At 41.9% G+C, this 25,081-nt stretch overlaps 1 protein-coding gene across 1 annotated transcript in view; it reads left to right on the forward strand.

Annotated features, from left to right (window-relative positions):
- The window catches only part of LOC126281749 (furin-like protease 2), a 710,013-nt gene that overhangs the window by 525,921 nt on the left and 159,011 nt on the right, over nt 1-25,081 (forward strand). Inside the window, 2 exon segments of the mRNA XM_049980936.1 lie at nt 4,856-5,020; nt 13,963-14,080. Coding sequence (XP_049836893.1) covers nt 4,856-5,020; nt 13,963-14,080 — 283 coding nt within the window.

A 25,081-nucleotide genomic window follows, 5' to 3' on the forward strand; every position in this document is an offset into this window, starting at 1 on the left:
CCTTTATTACTGATACACGGTAGGAACCATGTATTACTGAATTACTGCATTATGTGTCTCGCAGATGATCGCCGAATTACCAGAGAGAAATATTAGCAACATGTTTGCGCAAAGTACATAATGCAACATGTGCATGAATATTACATATGAAATCTAAGCAGATGAGTTAGGAGATTAAGCACAGTATTTATCTGATACTCCTTATCAACTTTAGAATAATTAAAAAAAATGCTAGTATTTCTTCAATCCCCTCTTTTGTTCCATCAGATACCAGCAAGGTATCATCAACATATCTCCGGTGAAATATTATTTTACTTCTCACTCTGTTGTTTTCATTAAAGAAGTTACTTTCCAGATGACAGAAATACACCTGCCAGAAAACCACCCATAGCAAAACCCACTCTCTCTTCGTAAACTTTCCCATTAAATGCAAAGTAATTCTGAGACAATATTAGCTGCAACATGTCACTAAGTTCTGATATTTCGGTAACTGACAGCTTTCCACGTTTTACTAAGTTTTCAAAGATTATATATATTGTTTGTTCAGTTGGTACATTTTTGGATATGTTAGGTTAGTTGAATCAAAAGATACAAACCTGCCACCTGCAGGAATATTTATATCTTTAATTTTAGTTGCTAATTCATTTGTGTTTTAACTATGATTTATCAAACGTATTGTACTGCTTTAGAATGAAGTTCAGTATTTGGGAGGCTTATGAGGCAGGTGTATTTTTAGAATTAACATTAGGCCTCAATGGAACATGGGGTTTGTGGGTCTTAGATTGAGCTCTCACTCCTGGAGCCGTGGGATTTATTAAAATGTATATAATTTGCTTGTTTTTTGTGAAGAGAAAAGGTATATATCAAAAATTTTTCTCATTTTATTTTGCAATTTTACAGCTGCATGTTGTTTGAGTTCTGTTATATTGTTTTCAGAGAAAGTCTGTGTTTTAATGATGTGATGTATTCATCTTTGTTCATAATTACTGCAGAATTGCTTTTGTTGGCTTTTAGAATCATGGTATTGTTGTTATTGAGTTTCATGTTTATGCTGTTTACTACCTTTTTCTTATGATAAACTACTTGGACCTTTTTACTGCGGTTACTTATGCTTTTATGAATAATTTTATTTACGTTATATGCTAGGACAAGGCCGGCCACGGTAGTCTCGCGGTTCTAGGCGCGCAGTCGGGAACCGTGCGACTGCTACGGTCGCAGGTTCGAATCCTGCCTCGGGCATGGATGTGTGTGATGTCCTTAGGTTAGTTAGATTTAAGTAGTTCTAAGTTCCAGGGGACTGATGACCACAGCAGTTAAGTCCCATGGTGCTCAGAGCCATTTGAACCATTTTTTGCTAGGACAAGCTGTACAGTGTTATTTAGAACAGCTAAATCAGCTGCTTTTGTAATGTGTATGATGTCGAATTTAGGTTATTGTTCCTTGATTATCGTTGTGCTTTACCCCTTCCTGAGTATATGTTGCTGTTTCTCACTCAAGGTGATGCCACTTTGAATAATGACTCTTTCATAAAACTGTGTTTTTTTTTTTGGATGGTTGTTTGTCCTGTTGCTAATGCAGCTCTAGCAGCGGGGCTTCTAATTTCATTTGGTGCTTGTGTGTGATTTCAGACTGCAATTTGCTTTCAATACTTTCAAAATATTCTTCAGTTTTAAATGAAACGACAAGTTCACTGTTACCATTCACCGCTTTTATTATTTCCACGACGCGTTCAAAGGTTTAAACATCAATTATCGGGTTGATTAACATTAGTTAGTATGGCATTTGTGTGTGTGTGTGTGTGTGTGTGTTGTGTTACGCTTTTTTGGAGGAACTTGTGGCACTGCCTAGTGGAGAAACAAGACACTATTTCAGAACAGGGTTTTCGATAACTTCTGACAAATGCCATACTAACAAATGTTGATCCACCCGATGATGGAGGTTTAAATCTTTCAAACGCATCGTGGAAATAATAAAAACGGTGAGTGGTAACAGTAAACTTGTTGCTTCATTTAATGTCCATAACAGTCACGATAAAGCCTAACCTAAAATATTCGCATTTAAAGTATTCTTCAGCTGCTTTTAGTACTAATAGTTGTAGTGAATTAACTAATTGAAAAAATGTGTAATAGCAGCGGATTTATAATATCTGCTTGAATTGTATGTTAACCGGGGGCCTAGAAACGAAAGAGAGGATCCGTTCCCGCCACAGCGGCAGTGGTCCACAACCCCACGACGACTACTGCAGTCCACTTCACCACTCCGCCGCCCCACAAACGGAACCACTCTTTCTGGGTTATTGTGCAGTTCGGCGGTTCGGCGGCCGGTGGACCCCCCCCCCCCCCCCCAACGAACGTCTGACACCAGACGAGTTTAGCCCCTATGTTTGCGTAGCAGACTAATGTTAGTGTGCGCGTTCGTTGAGAACTTGTTTGCGCAGCAATCGCCGACGCAGTGTAACTGAGGCGGAATAAGGGGAACTAGCCCGGATTCACTGAGGCAGATCGAAAGCCGCCTAAAACCCACCCACAGACTGGCCGGCTCACCAGACCACGATACAAATCCATCGGGCGTATTCGTGCCTGGGACCAGGCGCTCCTTCGCAATCCGGAAAGCCGTACGTTAGACCGCACGGCTAACCGGGCGGGTAATATCTGCTTTCTTCTGAAACTGAGGTTTTACATATGATTTCATCCACATTATTTCACAATTTCCTTTTGGCAATCCTGGTGCAGCCAGCAATCTTACTTTTGATCTTAACTTTGAAATAATTAAGACGAAAACACACGCTTGATATTCTTTGGTGAACTTAATACCACCACTGGTTTCATAAGTTTTATTTTGTAATTTGTGTATGAGTATACTGCTTTCGGAGCATGGCTGGGTAAATTAAATTTAATTTTATCCATATTTTTGCAGCTTCCATCGTGACTGCATTCAATAGACTGGAAGTGTTAATTAAAAAACCGCCTTGTGTCACAACTTTTCGTCTTTTATTAGTACACGATCAATTTTAGACCCCATGGGTCGATCATAAGTTGTAAGTTGTCTTGATACATGCTTCATTTTTTCTCTTGTATGAAGTGAAAGGCATATTCTGGTTATGAAAAACTCTGATGTTAGGTTACGAGTTTCGTAAGTCAAACGCGGAAAATATACCATCGAACATATTAAGGGATATAAACGAGAGGTCAGTTCGCGCACAAAATCCTCCACTAGCAACACTCTCGCATGTATGGACGGCTGTAGAGGTATAATGGCTCAATATTTCTGCCTTGCACTTGCAACGACTTGAGTCTATTCCACATCAAGCTGCTGTGCTACACCAGGCAAAAGAAAGCTCGACAAGGTATTGTGAGGTATCCCACAACTTTTGTCTGTGTACTACGCCGAGGTGGCTCCTTGATTTGAACTATTTGTCACTTGATGGGGCCTGACAACAGGTGCATATGACTGTACAGGGAATCCCCTTGCTAGCTTCTTTACCATGTTCGTACAATTACATCTATTACAATAATAGCCTTAAATTCCCTACCAGCTTACGAAATTATGGTACTAAAGATCCTATTAACGAAGGCGCACGCGCACAAGTCAACTCTACAGCAAATACAGGGAAGTAAGTTTTAAAGCAAATGTCTTAAGAGCACGGTTCACTTAAGATATAACAACATAACACGCCGACCTTGGGAGAGAATCATTGATCTGTTTACCTTCAGTCAGCGCAGGAATGACTCGCCTGGTGAATTAATCAGAGAATTCAGCAAATTATCCCCACTCAAAGTGGCCACAAACAGTCCACTACACTCAATTGATGAGCACACTCAAGCTCATTTGCATGCAAGGCATGGAAAATACACTTGCAAGACGTTACGTAAACAGGGTGACGAGAGCTCGGAGCACCTGTTTAATCTTACAAGTTAAGTTGGTTGCCCAATGAGGAAGTTAGAAGCTCACTATGAAAATTCCAACAGTTTTAATTTAGAAGGATTTCCAGATGAGGTTCCCGTCCCTCAGATTGTAGAGTGGCCAGTGGTTGGAATTCGGGTAGGTGTACCAAGAGTCCTCAGTTCAGACTGCCCCTTCAGCACAACGATCAGCCCGCCGCGAAGGTGAACAAACAAGCACCAATACCGGATCTCGATCACTGAACACCACACTGCGCCTCCAACAAGCCAACTCTCGTATAACGTACGCAGTGCACGCACTTATAAAGTCGGTCAGAGGCACATCACTGCCCCTTTGCAGAAGCATGTCCACCGGTTACCCAGCAAATAGGTGAAGATGTTTCCGCAGAGCGGTCCTAACGACATCGCACATGTGTGGCTCAGACACGGCTTGCACATAGCTTAATGTTACGTTTCTACACCTGATGGCTTGGTGGGATTTCCGTGTGCCAGCATGTGGGCAATCTTGTTTTGCATCGCTTAATCCTTTATATATTTAATTATTGCTTTTGTTCGACTGTGGATTTTGGACGTTCATTTTAATCCAGTAATTCGTGCTACTAACGTAACCTCTTAATAAGATTGTATACAGATTTACTATGTGTAGCTTATAAGTTATACGAGGTGTGTGTTGCCATTGGCCCTTTCCTACTACGCTATCTCCTCCGTTAGCACAGCTATAAGTAAAATTATTTTCTACTCTCTGTACATTGGAACATAGTGGACCTTACGAGAGTAATACGTGGGCACCGACATACAGTTGTTTGCGTTGGTGTATGGAGTGATGGATTATTTGAGAAGGATCGCTCGTTTAGATTAGCAGTCCTGAGTTGTCTGAAAGTTTTGGCACGCGCTACTGCTACAGTGGAAGAGAAGATACGGGAGGAACGCTGTACGGAGCACGGTGTCTGCAGGCACGTCGGCGTCGGCGCCGCTGGCCGCGGGCATCGTGGCGCTGGCGCTGCAGGCCAACCCCAACCTGACGTGGCGAGACGTGCAGTACCTGGTGCTCATCACGTCGCGCCCCGAGCCGCTGCAGAGCGAGGCAGGCTGGGCGCTCAACGGCGTCAACAGGAAGGGTGAGTCCGCAGCAAGTGGCGGCCGTCGCAACACAGTGTCCCACTCTCCCCGCCTCGCACGTACCAGACGCAGCCTAAACGATCTGAGAAGCATAAGACTAGGACCATTAATACAGCCTGACAAAAGAGGGGTCAAATACGAGGGTCACCCCAACAGTAATGGAAAACTTTTTTAATCGGAAACCCAAATTTTTTTTATACATCTTTGCTATTAACAAAGGTCACAGAAACATTCTCCCCGCTTATATTAAAATTCAGTATCCCTGTTTCCGCTAGTTGCGCGGTTCGAACACTCCATCGATATGTCTGCTGAACTTGACGTTGGTCAGAAGAAACGTGCTGTTGTAGGGATCCATTGTCGCGCGAACAAAACAATAACAAGGAAGCTGTATGGGAATAACACCGTTGATAGCAGTACATTTAGTCGTCGAACAAAAGGATTATCTGGTGAAGGTAAGCACACCTACACACGTGGCCTCCTACTCATCAGCAGACCGATCGCTGCACGGACTGCTGCGTATTTCACTGGGTTCGGCTGACAATCGCGGAACGGTGAACGAATAACAGCGAACGAATATTCAGTCCCTGTGGCAGTAAAAGAAACGGAGATGCGCACAATATTAAGACAGTCGAAAAAGGTTTGCTCTAGATGGATTACCGAAAAATTTTTGCTCTATATGGGTTCCAGGAGCATTGACGGGTGCCAACAAAGAAACATGGAACACGGCTTGCAGTGAACTTAAGGAGAAGAATTCCTAATGTAAAGAAAGTACCCCATCGTCGAAAGAGATTTGAAGATAAAGGCTGCCTCGTGAAGAGTGAAACTTTTTTCTCCTGAGTTCTATAATGCCGGTATTCAACCCGTAGTTCCACGATACCGCAAGGCAGTTGGTACGTACGGAGATTGTTATAAAGTATTGTACACTTCTTTTGGGGTGACCCTACGCTTTACGCCGACTCTAACCTGACACGGTCATACCACATTAATTCTAAATTGTTGAAGTGCACTCTAATGTGGCCTAGTATCCACTGCGGATACATCTACTAAGGTTCAGCAACACAAAATACCTTATAAAAATTTAGTAAGGGTCAATATGAGGCCAGTGGACTCTGTTTTGGAACACTGAAGTCGACTCCAACCAATCATTTGTTGGCAGGAGTAGACGAAATGCCTACAGAATATTGCAAAAAAGATTATAGAACTCATGACTAACTGCTCTGGCGACAGTTATTGGATCAACCCCTCTTTTTTCTTTAAAGAATCTATATTTCAAACTCTTGTGAGTCATAGTAACCTAATTAATATTTAAAAGCATAATACTCACAAATTGTTGAAAGTTGTTATTATTCTGAATTCGGGTCTGTTTGCCCACCTGCGTTTACATATTCGCCAGAATTATATCTTCCAAGCTATATTCACCCTCTTCTCCAATAGAACTCTAGTAGGCACAAACTTGTCATTTTCTCTTCGTGCTCTACTGTAAGACTTGCCTGCAAAACAAGCAAACACGAGATGTGAGAGAATCGTTTCTCTGATATTACAACGGGGAAGATGCCTCTCCCTGTTTCTTGATCCCATATGCTGTTTAATGACTCATCAGTGTGAATTCTACACATAGCCAGTAATGATAAACCATAGAGGTTTTAAGTTAAATTCCATCTAATTTTTCCCAACTGTTTTCTCCTCCACAATATTTCCGTTATTATCATTCATAAAGGATTGAAAAAGGCTTCTTATCACTTACTCTGGATATACCGTACCTTGCAGGAGCAGGAGTCAGTTTTATACAGTTTGAAGTGGACAATCATCCATTTTGTGTAAATGTTTCCAAGTTCCACATCATGATACGTTTGTCTTTTGACTGAACCATTTACACCGTTTTCTACATTCCATGTTAGGTATCAGAGCCTCTAGTGCGTTTTGATTCAGAAGTAGGATGACTGTTGTGGTCTCTAGAGTGTTTCTTTCTGCAGAATGATCTACTCCAATTCCGGGGCATCTAATAACGCTTCCAGCTGCTCGACAAAACGAATTCTTTCCATTGTGACAACATGAAAGAAATTAGTACGCTAGACACATAACATGTTTTCGAACGATACCTTTGATGAAACGTTACCAGTGGGGATAATTCACTGATAATTTGAAGAAGAAAGGGACGAAATTGTGTAACGTCACAAATTTCAGCAACAGGCGTGCTAAGACGCCTACATTGTTATAAGAAAAAGCCTTTCTACACGTAGCTCAGGATCAAAATTTTACAGCCAATATTTCAACATGTTGTGAAACAAAGTCGTCAAGTTTCGAGCGGTACCATTTCAATGTAAAATCTTTATGATAGAACTGACTCATTTGTGGGACACATTCATGCAAATATAATAGCAAATTTTAAACAGTAAGCATCCGCCCTTACCAGATATTTTAAGTTTCTTTTGAGTGAATATACAGACGCTACCCCAAATTTGAGCTGCTACAGTGCGCTTTGCGATAAATTTCAGTGATGCTTAAAATTAAGAAGCACCGTCAATAAATTCAAGTTACAAAATGTGATAAATTTGTAGCTGACAATTTGGCACCAATTTAGCAAGTAATAATTACCACTGACTAGCTAACAACATGACAAAATAAAATAGTGATTGGCTTACAACACGAAAAATTTAAACCTACATTACCTATGACCCTGGCTCCAAATAATGCCACACAACCCACTGTCAAATAGCTGCTTCCTGGGTTTTGGACAAAACGTCAGTCATAAAGGTGGCTTTTACAATGCATTAACAGAGACGAACTTTTGGGTGGAAACATCTGAAACGTAGACTAGTTTCCAAAAGCAACCAACATAGGTAAAACATAAGGGATCAACCTTTTTCAGTTGTTACGCGCAGCCGGCCGGTGTGGTCGAGCGGTTCTAGGCGCTTCAGTTTGGAACCGCGCAACGGCTACGGTCGCAGATTCGAATGCTGCCTCGGGCATGGATGTGTTTGATGCGCTTAGGTTAGTTAGGTTTAAATAATTCTAAATCTAGGGGACTGTTTACCTCAGAAGGTAAGTCCCATAGAGCTCAGAGGAATTTGAACCATTTATAAATAGCACAAAAATTCTCACCGCTTTCGTAGGACTCGATAGAAGAAATCACCGGCACATATCTTAGCTCTCTAGAGCATCTAGAATTAACACGGTGGTATCAGGATACCAGATTAAGAGTAACTGACAAGACTCCAACAACAGTCTGTCAGAACGTCACCAGTACATTGCAGGCCCCACAGGAATCCTCCATAGGAATCCAAAATAGCACACAGTCTCCTGATCTTCTCTTCAACATGCTAATGGAGCCCTTCGAGGAACACGTGCCCGTATCGATGGCAAGCCGGAACACAGTATTACGCTAGTAACAGCTTCCTCAGACACACTGTACCCGAGTTCCCCGGCTGTCTTAGTAGTCTTTATCACTCGCGGAGGGCCACCTCACACCCCACGACGCTGCTCTCCAAGCGAAAACCACGGAAATGCGATCGACACCAAACAGGTTCCCTCAAGCTGCCCAAGAAATTCTCTGACGGGAAAATGTCGAGAGATCAATGATATTAAACATGAAGTTAGAAGGCGCAGCGGAAACATCGCTAAAGAATTTGATAAAAGCAAGTCGCACAGCTCAGATGTGTTATGGGTGACGGCACACTGTGTAGCAAAACGAAACGAAAAGCTAGACGCTCCGGCGAAGGAGACGCAGACAGATAGTCTAACTTCGCGTCCTTGGCAACAAATTTTCAAATGAAATTTGACTTCTATTTGATCACAGGAGGTTACGGAATCATCTCTGCCGCCTCAGTATAATCGGTCCTTCTTCATGAGAATGCGGCAGTGAGGAAGAGGTTTTGACTGCGACGGACGATAATCATTAAAAGACAATTCTCTTGTAGCTTTCGACGTCTTCTGACAGTGCATTGGCAACAAACGTTCAAATACTCTTAGTGTCAGATGTCCAAAAGTATACTGTCTCAAGTACTACTTTGTAACAGCAGGACATATAACAAAACAAGAAATGCCTTATTTATATTATTATTTAGTAAATGAACAAGTATAGGTTGCGTTAGCAACTTACCTTCTTTCTTTAATTAATCTACTTATTTTCATTTTGTAAAATTTCATTTTCTAACATTGCAGACTTCATTTCAATAAAATTAATATAATTGTAATTGTTTAGGTTAGATTAGGTTAGGTTTTTCATTTCAACAGTTTCAGATAGTTAGACAGTTAAATGTTAACTGATTCTGTCTGATTGTATAGGTGATGTCCAAAAGCCGTTAAGAAAATTAAAAGATAAGAAACAAGCAAAGTTTCTGGCTCCGCCAGTAGAATATCAGAATATTGCGGCAACAGTATCGAAATCATACTTGCCAGTCTCTTCCATGTCATGTCTGTAGAAAAAGGGTAGTTAATTCGATGACTTTTGCGTTGCTTTCTCAAAACCCTTTCATGATTTTCTGTCGTGTTGCTGCGGGACGAACAATGTATACCGCTAAACGCTTTGTCTGTATGTAATAGAAACCTTTTATAACGTTCCAACCCATCTGGAGAAAAAGAGCTCAGAAAGAAGAAAGAACAATTTATATTAGGGCAAATATAATCGTTTTCAGGAAAATCTCGACTGTTTTCGCGAATAAATGTGCGGACGTGTCTGGCAGCAATAACCGTAATGAATTTTAGGCGCACAACAAACAAATCGTAACTTCCAAAGAATAAATTTCTGTTTATGTCAGTCATATGAATGGGTGACAGCAGCATGTCTCCAAAGAATTATAGCGAACAAAATCGTTTTCCACGTTGACAAGCTAATATTGTTATTAAACACGCAGAAGAAAATAGTTCTACAGATAATTTTATTGTTATTTAATGTTAATGACATACCGCGCTCTATGGGTATCGTTTTTCACTACTAATCAATTAACATCCTAGAACCTACTTTGAATAAAAGTAATCACCAATGATAGCCGAAAACTTCCGGCGTGAGAAGTCGTCCTTGCTCTGCCAACGACCTTGTCAAAGAGTGTGGAGGAGTGGACAGAGTTTCAAGACAATCTCTTGTCCTTAGGGTGGGGAAAATACCTTTAAAAGACGAAATAATCCTTAATGATAAAGTCAATGGAAACTCATGCAGTGAGGACACACAAGAAGTATCCACAGTTTATCTCCTGGAGGGGACTACGTGAAACGACCATGAGAAGAATATGAAGTAACCAACACCACGGTGGCATTCTGCGATTGGTGCGTAGGATGTCAGACGTTTGAACGTGTTAGGAAGAGAGCAAATTCGAAAAGTAAATGCAAAGACTCAGTCTGGATATAGTGGCCAGTACGTGAAGTGAAATGGAATGTTGAACATATCTGGCCAGATGAATATAGGGTCATACGTACAGCAGCAAGGAATAGTATAACGGGAGTGCGGTTCCTTATGAATTCGAAGGTAGGCAAAGAGTGAGTTATTCTGAACAATTCGCAACAGAGTCGGTAGCAAACTAAAGCCGACAACAATAGATTACTTGTACTTGCCGACGTTTGCAAACAGAAAGTAAGATAGAGAGAGCATATAATGATATTGGACGGGTAAAGCAGTATATACAGGGAGCCGAAAATCTAGTCCTAATCTTCCATTGGAATGGGGCTGTAGGGGAAGGAGCAGACCAAAGAGTTAGAGGAAAAAATGAGTTTGGTAGTAGGAATAAAAGAGGACAACGCGTAATTAAATTTAAATTAAATGTTAGTTAGTAACAGCGCATACTCTTTTCAAAAGTCACAAAAGGAGGAAGACACGTTGAGGTGCGTGATAGCTAACATCATGGTTCAACAATCGAAATCATTAGACTGTAAGTCCTACTCAGAAGCATATGTAGACTCAGGTCACCATTTAGTAGTGATGAATATTAAAGATGAAGAGAATCGTCCGCAAGAATCTGAGTGGAAGGAAGTGAGATTCTGAAGTACTGAGGAATGATGACATGTGGTTAAGTTTGCTGAAGATGTGGCTATTTTGATAAGGGAGAACACAGCAACCTGTTCACTTGAACAGTCCCTGTTTAAAAATTTCTGTCACATATGGTTCACAAACATCGATAGATACAATTAAGGTAACCACAAGGAAACCTTGGGCAAGAAGACATGCAGAGACCGGCGAAAGACAGAGATCCAGCAATAAAAAATCACTCCTGAATGAAATAAGTAGGACGTGCGTAGGAGACAAGGATAAAAGGCTTGCAAAAAAAAGTGAAGGAATGGAAAGAGTAAGTATCGTCGGAAAACACTACTCGGTGTATAGAAAAACCCAAAGAACCTACGGTGAGATTAAAAACAAGGGCAGTAGCAACAAGAGTTCAACGGGAAATCCAATGATGAAGGCAGTGGAGAGCGCGGGTAGGTGGAAATAGTACACTGAAGGCATCTACTAGGTGGAGAAATTGTGATAGTAGAAGAAATAAGGGATTCAATGTTAGTCAGAATTTAAAAGAGCTCTGGAAGACGTATGATCAAATAAGGCAGACGTGATGGATAACATTCCGTAGGAATTTCTAATATCACTGGCGGAAGTGTAAAGCCATTGAATACTCAAGTTGATGTATAGAACCTATGAGACTGGAGACATATCAACACACGTTTGTGAAGCTTTCAACAGCCGGTAAGTGCGAGAATTTTGGACACACGGCTTAACAGCTCATGGATCCAAGTTGCTGAGTAGAATAATACTTAGAAGTCTGGAAAAGGAAATTGAGGATCTGTTGGCCAGACGATTATTTATTCGTTAGAGAAGGTTAAACACCTGAGAGGCAGCCCTGACGTATCGCTTGGTAACAGAAGCAAGACTGAAGAAAAAATGGAAACTTTTTATACGATTTGTCACTTTGGAAAGGTGTTGACAGTGTGAAATGGTGCGAGATGTTCGAAAATCTAAGAAAAATGGATTCAGCTGTAGGGAAAGATGAGTCATACACAAAATATGCTAGAGCCGAGAGGGCTGGATAGGACTGAAAAATGGCTCAGAGCACTATGGGACTTAACATCTGAGGTCATCAGTCCCCTAGAACTTAGAACTACTTAAACCTAACTAACCTAAGGACATCACACACATCCATGCCAAGGCAGGATTCGAACCTGCAACCGTAGCGGTCGCGCGGATCCAGACTGTAGTGTCTACAACCGCTCGGCCACTTCGACCGACATTAGGACTGAAATACCAAGAATGTTGTGCTCCATTAAAAAATAGTATAAGGCATGGATTCATACTTTTGCGACTTTTCGATCTATACATCGATGACTGAATGGATGAAGTAAAAGAAAGGTTCATGAATGGGGTAAAATTCCAGGGTGAAAGGATATTAGCTTTTTACAAATTTGTCACAATTGCAGTACATTTGTATTTTGTCGACTAGCTACGTATTGAATCGTTTATTCTCATGGCTGACCTACAAAAGGTGTACTGTAACTTATATTAATGACAACCATCTGAAATAGGCAAATACATGCATCACATAATGACAGTAGTTAAATTTTACAATATGCATATACGCATTATACATATCTGAATGAAACTGCCTTATACAGTGAGCGTATTTATATTGTAACAATTACGTACCGCAACTGTATGATGTACGTATTTGTCAATTTGAGATGTTTGTCATGTAGCACTCTCTTTGCAAGCCCCAGTAGGTAAGGCTTGAGAATAAAAAAGTCGGTTTAGAATTATTTGAGAAAATATATGCACTGCAACTGTGACAGATTTGAAATAAACTCTTGATAAAATAGACAAATTGTTGATCCCAAATCAACAAGTCGTTAAAAGGAATGAACAGTCTGCCAGGTATAAATTATAGACTAGCTGTAAACTGAAGAAAGACGAAGGGAACGATGAGTACCAGAAATGACAACAGCATGAAGCTTAAGATTGAAACTGGTGATAACCATGTAGATGAAGTTAAGAAATACATGATGGGCGAAGTAATGGGGTCATAAATAGCAGACTAACACAGGCAAAGAGGAAATTTCTGGCCAACAGAAGTATCATAATATCAGTTAAAGGCCTTAATGTGAGGAGGAAATTTCTAAGAAAGTATGTTTACAACACACCGTTGTATGGTAGTGAAACATTGACTGTGAAAAACAGGAACAGAAGAGAATCGAATCATTTGAGATTTGGTACTTCAGAGGAATGTTCACAAGAGGAGCCTCCACGCAGAATCGGTGGAGAAAGGAATGTATTGAATGCATTGACGGGAAGAGGGGGCTTGGTTTCTTTGGGGGAGGAGGCCAGAGAGGTCATCGGTCTCATCGGATTAGGGAAAGACGGGGAAGGAAGAGGGCCGTGGCCTTCCAAATGAATCATCCCGGCATTTGCTTGGAGTGATTTAGGGAAATCACGGAAATCCTAAATCAGGATGGCTGGACGCGGGATTAAAACATCGTCGTCACGAATGCGAGTCCAGTGTGCTAGCCAGTGCGCCACCTCGCTCGGTTTGACGGGAAGAAAGTAGTGCTATAGGACATACGTTGTGACTTCAGGGATTAACTTCCATGGGACTAGCAGGTCCTACAGATGGTAGAAGCTGTAGAGGGAGACATATTTTGATACATATAAAAGTAACCGACGATGTAGAGTGTAAGTGCTACTCTGATATGAGGAGGCTGACACAGAAGAGGAATTCGCGGCGAACCTCATCACAATAGTCACGCGACTGATGACGAAAAAAAAAAAAACTTACATTTTATGGATGTGTACTTTGAGTATATTTCTCTTACAGATTGTTACTAGATATGGAATAAAGGTTTGTGTTACCACGTGTACGTTATCCGAGGCTTAATCTGTCTCAATATCTTCCAGAAAATTTGCTACTTCACTGAGATGTAATTTGGTTACTGTGATACACCTGTGGTGACAGATTTCTGTCGCTTGTTTCAGTTAGCCACAAGTTTGGTTACGGCCTGATGGATGCAGGCGCCATGGTGGCCCTGGCGGAGAAGTGGACCAACGTGCCTACGCAGCACATCTGCAAATCCCAAGAGATCAACGAGGACAGGTGAGATCATCGAGAAGATATCAACTCTCTTTGAACAGGTCTCAGACTACGACGTGAAATGAGAATCAGCGTCTAATTTTATTGTAGTAGATATAGACCGGCTATCTTGATGAATGAAAGTTTCACAATACTCTATGAGGAACGATAGACAATAAAGAGGTTCATTTTTTGTTATTTAAGACTACGTTGTTTTTAATCCGTCTTATATGCGTGATACGCCTGAGACGTCTGTAAGATCCCGAGAATAGTCAGAAAAAAACCATATTTTCATAAAGTCAGGATCTAGCAAATGTACAAGTATTTCAGAACATTTCTCCATGAAGATCGTTACAAACTCCGTAGCGACAACAGCAGATTTATGTCAGTAATTGCCAGTGTGTGCTTCACAGTCTTGGAACGATTCCAAAGTTAGAAAAAACTAAGAGGTTAAATCAGCTGAAAGTGTTCATATCGCATCAGTTCTTGCTCGATCCATCGAGAATTTCCCAAACTTACAGATCTGAAAGTTCAGGTTAAATACTGGAACGAAAGTTTGAGGGATCGCGTCCTGACATTCCGTAAGTGTGTTATGCAGGGATGAGAGGTACGCTGCGTTGACGAAGTATAGAATATAGAAGATTTAGATTCGAATAATGGTTTATGTGAACAATAACCAATAACATGTGGATTCTAATGGTCTCAAGAAGGAATATGTCAGATCTTGAAATGATTCACAACTGTAATTTCTATTAAGAACTAAACATCTAGTGCGTGGATGCTCTGCGAATCCAGTCCATCAAAATGTAATGCGGACTATGCTTTCTGTAAGTACTATGGAGATCAATGTCGCCGCTCTCCTCAAAAGATCGACATCACTTCATTTCGTATAAGCGCAGCAGGTTGTCAACCGTAGGGGACCGTGTTCTGTTCCCAACTTGAATGGACATCTTTTCCGCTCGGTGACTGGGTGTTGTGTTGTCCTCACGGCCGTGGCGTCACAATTAAGATTTCACTGTTGAGATGCGAGTATGGGCTCTTCCCGAAAGCGAATAAATAGAAACCACCATTCTTTCACAGACTCTTTATTTGCGAAAAATTCTATTTGCATGTGATGGCGACGAATGAGCATTGGATGTCATACCAGTTAAGAGCCCGTGAATCGTTAGGCCCAGGCCAATTGTCTCATTTTTTTCCTATTAGCTTTCAGCGAGAAGCAAGAAAAGACTAGGTTCTCTATCATCCGAAAAGAGAAATAATCGGTACTATACCCTCAGGCACTAACTAACGTGCTGAATGAATGGGTTAGCAGTTTCCAGTACTGAAATAATGTGCTATGCTCATGCCAGCCGTGTACTCTGAGCCACGTCGTCAAAAAGATAGCGGGCATATACAACTCACTAAAATCCAATATGCGTACAACACGCACCAACAAAATAATTCTAGATTTGCTCAGGACATCGCAGTTGTTAACTTCGACAATTCGCAATACCAACGTGCCTTACAACCAATACTAGGCATCAAGATTCTCTATAGTTCAGTTTGTCAACGCAGCTTAAGTAGCATAGCTAAATAAATGATATCGTTGTTCTATTCCATATATGTCTGAGAATGTGGTGTTTCATAGGTTAAGCCCAACCAACATAAATAGGTTAAGCCCAACCAACATAAACAAACGCATCCGCTCTATGTACTAAGTAGATTCTTTCTTCCGCAAGGTAAGACCAAAATAGGTTTACAACTGCTATAAATAACGAAGTGCATGGGCGTTGTACCTCATCTGTTTCCTGTAAGCGCAACCCACCTTGCATTCACGAAGTTACTGGCTCTTAACCAAACCCGCAGGTGATGCTCCGAGCACAACGTTCAGTCGAGGCACTATAGCTACCTTCACTATGCCAAGGGTGGTTCGAAGCCACAGGTTCAGCACAAGAAATTCAGTTATCATTCAAGGAACTTCTGATAACAATACGCCGCTCAGTATGATATTCGAATTTTATATCTATGACATGACAGTGACGTCTGTCCCACACGTTGATTACATCTTAAAGAGGTTTCATTGTGATATCATGTACACTACTGTTCGTGGACCTCATAACACCAAGTAGGAATGGCCTGAATCACTCCTAAATCAGAATATGATTCGAAGAGTGCAGATGGCTTCCTCATAAGCCCATATGGTGCCACACCACCTTGTTTGACTGTGGGCCTAGTATTAAGCCACACTAATAAGCTGCAAATCTGGCATCGGAAATGAAAACAATCGAAACAGTACCGGCATGCCTCGTAGAGGTCAAAGGACGCTATATCAGAATAACATTAAGTTGTAATGGGAGAAAATGATTGTGTATGTGTATATATATTTTTTCCATTATGATAACCATTAACAATATGTATCAGGTTATTAATTTTAGTTAATAACGAGGATCCTCGGGCCTTGGAGTCACATTAAACAGAACACCTTATTAGCTTTCCAGCAAAGCTAATAAATTGTCCTATGAGGAAGCTGTTAGATAGTACACACACAGTAAATACCGTACATCAGATCTCCGTGAAACATCACTTGCGTTAGTATATTGTACAGCAGAATATTACATATCAGTTCGATTGTGCAACGCTCATGTCAAGAAATATGATGATCATTTGAATCCATTCGTTAGGTCTACAACCACATGCTATCGGCCAATTCTGTCGTACTTCTGCCCAGCTCATCTCCGTCGAAACGAGGCTCTCTGCAAATTTGCCTGCAACTTCCTAAAACTTAACCTAATGCCTAAGCTGCATATATGATGTTACCGTATCTGCAGTTACTGATTTTTCTGCCAAAACTTTTAATGCCAAAGACTCATAAATTTACAAAAGCCAAACAACCGAAAGAAAAGAAAAAAATAGTAACAGCTGGTTGCCCTGTCGTCGTACTGCCATGTGGTATATTTCACACAGTATTTTGCAAAATGCCGCGACTAATTATGCCAATATTTTATCGGCAATACGACCCCTTTTTGGAAAAACATTTTAGCGACTTCTCATTATGGAATATTTCGCTTTTGTTTTTAGATGCAGACAAGTTTTGGAACATACCTCTCTCTGTAACTGGAGGTTTCATGTATCTGCAATGAATAGAGCAAGTTTTGGTACGTTTCGCTTGCGATAGTACTGACAGTATTCCTGAAGAGCAAATTTTGGCTAAGAGCACCGGTATGCCTGTGACCTTTTAATGTTATGGGTATGTTTTAGACTTTCCCTTGTTAATTTCAACGTCCACAAAGTGGTGACACTGTACATTGTTTTTTTACTATGATGGTCGCACCTCATGATGCAGCTTTACACGGTGAAACTGTTTGTGTTTTTGAATAACCAGCAATTTTAGCAGCTGTTAGCGGAATTCTTCCTACCAATATATTTCTCTACAGCTGTTGATCCCCGGAATATGAAAGAGCATTTCAAAGCTATACTTGCACAGAGACCAACGGCAATCTTTGGCGACTGCAGACAGCCATTACCGATGCTCCAGCTCCCGGTTTCGGACTTGCGGAGTATGCGGAGTGACAAAAGTTTGCGAAATGTGTAGGAGTCTGTAGTGTCTAGGAAGCCTGCCAACTCGGTTTGCTAGACAAGGTATCAAAAAGTCGTATAAATGAGTTTTATTACAACTAACCAAATACACTACTCAAGTTTGGCATTTACACAGATCTTTCGCAAGCAAAGGGTCACAAACGAAATAATCAGTCTTCGCACTGAGCGCTGATTTCTAACAGACAAAAGTCTGTCCCAAACTGCTAACGAAGTACCTAACATTGACGCTTCGGTCGAAGTGGGTAATCTTCAAGCTGGTACTGAACTGGGCCGCCACCAGTCGGTCGTGGCGCTTGTATCCTCTTCACATTGGGGCCGCTGCTGTCTCGTTGTCGTCCGGTCAGCATGCGATTGGCTGACTTCAACTCAGTCTTCTCTTCCTGTCGTTACCGACTGGCGTGATGGCGCTTAACTTTATACGCTGTAACATCCCCTCCCCCCTCCCCCCCCAAAGCGACTGACCGTCGTCGTACTTGGTGCACGACTACGGGAGGGCAGGCAGGAGCGTGGATGCTCTGATGGACCCTAAGTTGCGGCTGCAAGGGACGTTAAATTTCCGATCGTACCAAGCCATCCGGCCTTCGCTCTGGTGGAAACGTCCCCCGGAAAACGCCCAGAATGGTACGAGTCCACCTCCTGAGGCCCGTACCACGATGTAGAAAATGTCGGATGCTGCAGCGTGGGCAGGTCCAGCTCAATTGGTTGGACGAGAGGAGGAGGCGAAGGCTCCATGGGGTCGTCCCGCGGTGTGTCATGACACCCTCTGGAGGCTGCTGTGGCCACGCTGTCTTCGGGATCCGTGAATCCGGGAGTAGGGGTACAGGAAGATCGCCGTGCACGTGGCAGTCCAGCCTGGGTCTGAAATGACGTACAAGCAGGCGCCAAGCTGACGAAGGATCACTCCTAGCGCCCACCGTCCGCTGCCGCTAAAAACCCTGAAAACTACAATATCATGTGGGGCGAAGCGATAGGTGCAGCCTTCCTCCGGCGTTTAATGCTGAGGAGAGTGAAGAAGGTGGGGCAGTGTCCGATGGCAGCGGCCGTGCAGCAAGTCCGCGAGCAATGGTCGATATCGTGAATGCGAACAGTAGGAGGCGACAGACAGTTACAATGCTTGACCCCTAGTGTGAGCTTTGTGAAGATTGGTAATTTGCTGCTAGGAGGCTCTGACAAAACGTTCCGCTTCGCCCATGGACTGTGGATGGGACGGTGCAGTAGTTAGATGCTCTATGCAATTGCGTTCACAGAACGTTTCAAATTCAGTTTACGTGAACTGAGGGCCGTTGTCCGACACTATGACTAGAGGCAAACCCAAGAGGCAAAAAACAGAGGACAACACCTAAACTGTGCTACATTACGTTGTCGAGTTATGGGCACAGCAGCAGGAAACTTGCTATATGAGTCTACCAAAACCGACCAACGAATGTTTCAAAAATGTCCCGCAAAGTCTATATGCACACTTTGCCATCTTGATTGCAACTTAGACCAAGCAGAGAATTTTTGTTGTGGAGTGGACTCATTTCCACATACGCGTGACACTATTACGTCATCTGTTCTATTTTGGTGTCCATACCCTGCCAAGTACACTGTCGACGCGTTAACTGTTTCGTATGGGCAATCCCTCAGTGTCCTTGCTGAGTTAACTGCAACACTTCGTTTTGCAAAGCTTTGGGGATCAACGCACGTGACTGCCCACTGTCAATTTGAAGAAAAATCACACCTTGCTCTATAACGAGGCTATGCTGACGTGCAAAGTATAGTCGAAGTACAGAGTTCTACGCAATGAGAGAGGCTATGATGTGCGAATGCATTTTAGCAACATATTTAAATATGAATGAGCTCCCGTGGGCTGTGCAGTTGTCCTGTAGCTCAGAGGAAGGGATTGAAACAATTCAGAATCCTGAGCATTGTTGAGACAACATTGTTGAGATGCAACAGAAGCGTTTAAGTCTGTATCAGGGTCAATCGGAAGACGTGAAAGTGCGTCCACATTACCATGTTGAGATGTCGGATGGTAGACAATCTCGTACTGGTATTGAGATAAGAACAAATCAAATCAAATTTGACATTTTTGGGTAGTTCATACAGGAACCGGCTTCGTCGGGTGAAGCAAGGACTGCAATGGCTTGTGATCTATCACAATGTAGAATTTTCTGTCATTCAAATAGTGGTGGAATGTGGTGACACCATTCACAATAGTCAATGCCTCTTTCTGTATTTGTGAATAGTTACACTGACCTTTGGACAACACTTTTGATGCGAAGTAATAGGCCTGTGTTTTCCACCAAATCTGCACCGATGCGTAAGGTGAAGCGTCAAACTGCAACACGACTCGTTTGTCAGGATCAAAGTGCATCAAGCATCGATCACTCAGCATTTCATGTTTGAGTTTTAGAAAAGCTACTTGACACCCATCTGTCCAAAGGAATGGGACATTGTTGCGTTGTAAGCGATGGAGTGAACCTTCGATTTGTGCAGCCTTCGACATGAATCGAATACAATAGTTAATTTTACCGAAGTCTGACTGCAATTCTGTGACATAGCGAGGAACAGGCGGGTCCCGTATGGCGAAAAGTGTGGTTGCAGATGATGTACACTTTCACTGTTCATGACATCAACAAAATACTGCAACACAGAAAAAAACACCTGTCCAGTCAACACTTTAGTCCTGCATCAGGTAACAGACATCTACATCTACGTCTATATGGATAATATGCAAATCACATTACAGTGCCTGGCAGAGGGTTTATCGAACCACCTTCACAATTCTCTATTATTACAATCTCGTACACCGCGCGGAAAGAATGAACACCTATATCTTTCTGTCCGAGCTCTGAATTCCCTTACTGTGTTGTGGTGATCGTTCCTCCCTATGTAGGTCGGTGTCAACAAAATATTTTCGCATTCGGTGGAGAATGTTGGTGACTGGAATTTTGTGAGAAGATTCAGTTGCAACGAAAAACTCCTTGCTTTTAATGACTTCCAGCCCAAATCCTGTATCATTTCTGTGACACTCTCTCCCATATTTCGCGATAATACAAAACGTGCTGCCCTTCTTTGAACTTTTTCGATGTACTCCGTCAGTCCTATCTGGTAAGGATCCCACACCGAACAGCAGTATTCTAAAAGAGGACGGACAAGTGTAGTGTAAGCAATCTCCTTAGTAGGCCTGTCACATCTTCTAAGTGTCCTGCTAATAAACCGCAGGCTTTGGTTAGTCTTCCCCACAACATTTTCTATGTGTTCTTTCCAATTTCAGTTGTTCGTAATTGTAATACCTAGGTATTCAGTTGAATTTACGGCTTTTAGATTAGACTGATTTATCGTGCAACGGAAGTTTAACGAGTTCCTTTTAGCACTCAGGTGGATGACTTCAAACTTTTCGTTATTTTGGGTCAACTGCCACTTTTCGCACCAGTCATTTTTTCTAAAACGTTTTGCAGTTTGTTTTGATCTTCTGGTGACTTTATTAGTCGATAAACGACAGAGTCATCTGCAAACAACCGAAGACAGCTGCTCAGATTGTCTCCCAAATCGTTTATATAGATACGGAACAGCAAGTAGCCTATACCATTATCTTGGGGAACGCCTGAAATCACATCTGTTCTACTCGATGACTTTCCGTCAATTACTACGAACTGTGACGTCTGTGACAGGAAATCGCAAATGCAGTCACATAACTGAGACGGTAATCCATAAACACGCAATTTCACTGCGAGCCGCACGTGTGGTACAGTGTCAAAAGCCTTCCGGAAATCCAGGAATACGGAATCGACCTCAAATCCCTTGTCACCATCACTCAGCACTTCATATGAATAAATAGCTATGTTTCACAAGAACGATGTTTCCTAAACCCATGTTGACTGTATGTCAATAGACCGTTTCCTTGGAGGTAATTCATAATGTTCGAAAACAATATATTCTAAAATCCTGCTGCATATCGACGTTAACGATATGGGCCTGTAATGTAGTGGATTACTCCTACTATCTTCCTTGAATATTGGTGTGACCTGTGCCACTTTCCAGTCTTTGCGTATGGATCTTTCGTCGAGCGAACGGTTGTGTATGATTGTTAAGTATGTAGCTAATGCATCAGCATACTCGGAAAGGAACCTTATCGATGTACAGTCTGGACCAGAAGACTTGTTTTTATTATGTGATTTGAGTTGCTTCACTACTCCGAGGATGTTTACTTCTACGTTACTCATGCTGGCAGCTGTTCTCGATTCGAATTCTGGAATATTTACTTTGTCTTCTTTTGTGAAGGCATTTCGGATGGTTGTGTTTAGTACTTTTGCTTTGGCAGCACTGTCTTCAATAGTATCTCCATCGTTATCGCGTAGAGAAGTCATTGATTGTTTCTTGCCCCGAACATGCTTCACATATGGCCCAAACCGCTTTGGATTTTCTGCCGGGTTTCGAGACAATGTTTCGTTATGGAAAATGTTACAGGCGTCTCGCATTGAACTCCGCCCTAAGTTTCGAGCTTCTTTAAAGGAACGCCAGTCTTGGGGATTTTTCGTCTGTTTAAATTTGGCTTGTTTGTTTCGTTGTTTCTGCAACAGTGTTCTAACCCGATTTGTGTACCAAGGAGGATGACTTCCGTCGTTTGTTAGTTTATTTGGTATAAATCTCTCAATTGCTGCCGATATTATTTCTTTGAATTTGAGCCACATCAGGTTTACACTTATATTATTAATTAGGAATGACTGGAGATTGTCTCTCAGGAAGGCCCCAAGTGAATTTTTATCCGCTTTCTGGAATAGGTATAATTTTCGCTTATTTTTCTAGGATTTGTGGTTACAATACTCAATCTCGCTACGACATCCCTGTGTTCACTAATCCATATATCGATTTTGATGCTCGTTATTAACTCAGCATTATTTGTTGCTAACAGGTGTTGCGTGTTTTCACAACCGTTTTCTATTCGCGTGGGCTCATGAACTAACTGTTCTAAATAATTTTCAGAGAATGCTTTTAGCGCAATTGCGGATGATGTTTTATGCGTACCTCCGGAACTGAACATTTATTTTCGCCCACATATCGGCGGTAAATTAAAGACACCGCCAACTACTATCATATGAGTAGGGCATATGTTTGAAATCAGACTCAAGTTTTCTTTGAACCTTTCAGCAACTGTATCATCTGAACTAGGAGGCCGTTAAAAGTATCCGATTATTATTTTATTCCGGTTGCCAGCAATGACCTCTGCCTATACTAACTCACATGAAGTATCTAGTTCAATTGTGAGACAAGTCAAACTACTTCTGACAGCAACAAACACGCCACTGCCAACCGTGATTAGCCTATCAGACGAAACAAAGCACGCAAATTTGCAATGTGTTCTTCAGTTACGACAATATCGTCCAAATAGTTTGAACAGGTTTTTACTTGAGCAGTCAGCTGTTCCAAATACCGTTGGAAAATGGCGAGCGCGGAAGCACTTCCAAAAGGCAACCGCAAATACTTGAGAAAGCTTGAATAAGTGTTCACAACACAAACGCTTAGAGATTCTACATTTAGTGGTATTTGAAGCTGTACATCGCGCAAATCAATTTTTGAAAAGTGACGACCAGCGAATAATCTGTCCATGAGATCCTCTGGGCATGGCAATGGATAAGTATCAATCACAGTTTGTGGGCTGGCTGTAGACATAAAGTCAACACAGAGGCGAATGCGACCTGAAAGTCTGAGGAGCAAGAGCAGTGGACTTGCCCATTGACTACCGTGTATAGGTGCAATAGTTCCACTATCTTGCTATTTTTTACGTTCAGCAGTTACTTTATACCATAATGCAATGGGAACAGCTCTAGCACAGCAAAAGTTTGGTTTAGCATTGTATTTCACCGTAACGTGTACCACAAAATTATTAGCCTTGCCTAAAGCCTTAGAAAAGAATTCAAGGCTGGCGTAGTACTGAAGAAACTGTTTGCTTCCTAGGTTTGCTAATGCCTACAGCAGGCTTTGAATACAATGCATTGACTACGTTGCCCTTTTGACTAGGTTTTTGTGAGCGGACAGAATTTTTACCATTGTTCCATTCCAAACACACGGATTGTATGAGACCTTTCTTGTCACAAGCGTAATACTGTCCTGTCGTTGTCTGGATGGGCAGTCTTGGCGATTGTCCCGTGAAGAGCACCGAGGGCATGGCCTCTGTCATACTGATCAAGAATTTACATTCCGTGTTGAAATGATGGTTCTGACTCTTTCAAAATCAGTTCTGTAAGTTCGACCTCAGTTACATTGTAGATGATCGCATCACGCAACTTAACATCTGAATATAAAGCACCCCAAGCACATTTGAATTAGCATTTCGTCGTCATAACTTGCAAATCTGTTACCCACTCACCATAAGTTTGTTCTGACCTTTTCTTGCAACGAAATAATTGGTACCAGTTGCCACTACATTCACTTGTTGGTCATAATAGTTAGAGAACCTGTGACTAGATTATAGGAAAGTTTACTATGTGTGGCACTAACGAACAGTTCCTGGACTTGGCGAAAGAATGCACTTCCTGCTGTTGATAGAAAGTAATGTAGTTTCACAGTACCTCATACTTTGTGAACAATGATGTGGCCTTCAAACTGTTGCAACCACTTGGGGCATTCCTCTTCTGTTTCGTTAAACTGGCGAAAGGATGGAATGGCACTCTGAGTTAAAGTTGGTGCCTGTTGTGCAGCATTAGGTGTTTCGTTCGCCAATAACTGCTCGACTGTGTTTAGAAGGGTTGGAATCTGTTGCGTCTGAAACTAAAAATCTGTGTTAGGTTCGTTGTATGTATCGTTTGCAGCTGAGGCGACTACGCAGGGTATGGGAGAGGTGGGGTGCTCATTTTGGAACAGGCAAATGCAATAAACAGACAATGCAAGAAAGAAAAATATACACACAAGCCAAGAAAATTTCTACAACACCCACGAGAAAACACTGATTATTAAAAACTCTGTAAGACACACTGTTTAAACATATACCCACATCCCTGTGAAAAAAAAATACAATTAAAGCGACAGCAAATCACAAATGGCGACGATAAAACATAACTGTGGCAGGTAGTGGTTCTGGACATGAAACGTGAACAGGTTGTCTCAATAGCATTCTTACACCTCGTGGAGTTTAGGAAGCCTGACAAAAATTTAAAGATACGAGGCATGAGTTTCGTTAGAACTAATGAAATACAATACTTAACTTTGGCCATTACACAGATGTGTGGCAAGCAAAGGGCGACAAACGAAATAATCACTCTATGAAGTTACCACTGATCTCTGACAGTGGTCTGTCCTGAAATACTATCGAAGTGCCTAATGTTGACGCCGCTACTCAAGAGGGTAATCTTGAAGCTCGTATTCCACTTGGGCCGTCACCGGTTCCCTTGACATAGGGGCCGCTGCTTTCGCGTTGTCGTTCTGGAGGGAGGTCCGGTCAGCATCTGATTGACTGACTTCTACTCA

This window comes from Schistocerca gregaria, chromosome 7 (assembly GCF_023897955.1).
Source record: "Schistocerca gregaria isolate iqSchGreg1 chromosome 7, iqSchGreg1.2, whole genome shotgun sequence".
In the NCBI taxonomy this organism is placed as follows: domain Eukaryota; kingdom Metazoa; phylum Arthropoda; class Insecta; order Orthoptera; family Acrididae; genus Schistocerca; species Schistocerca gregaria.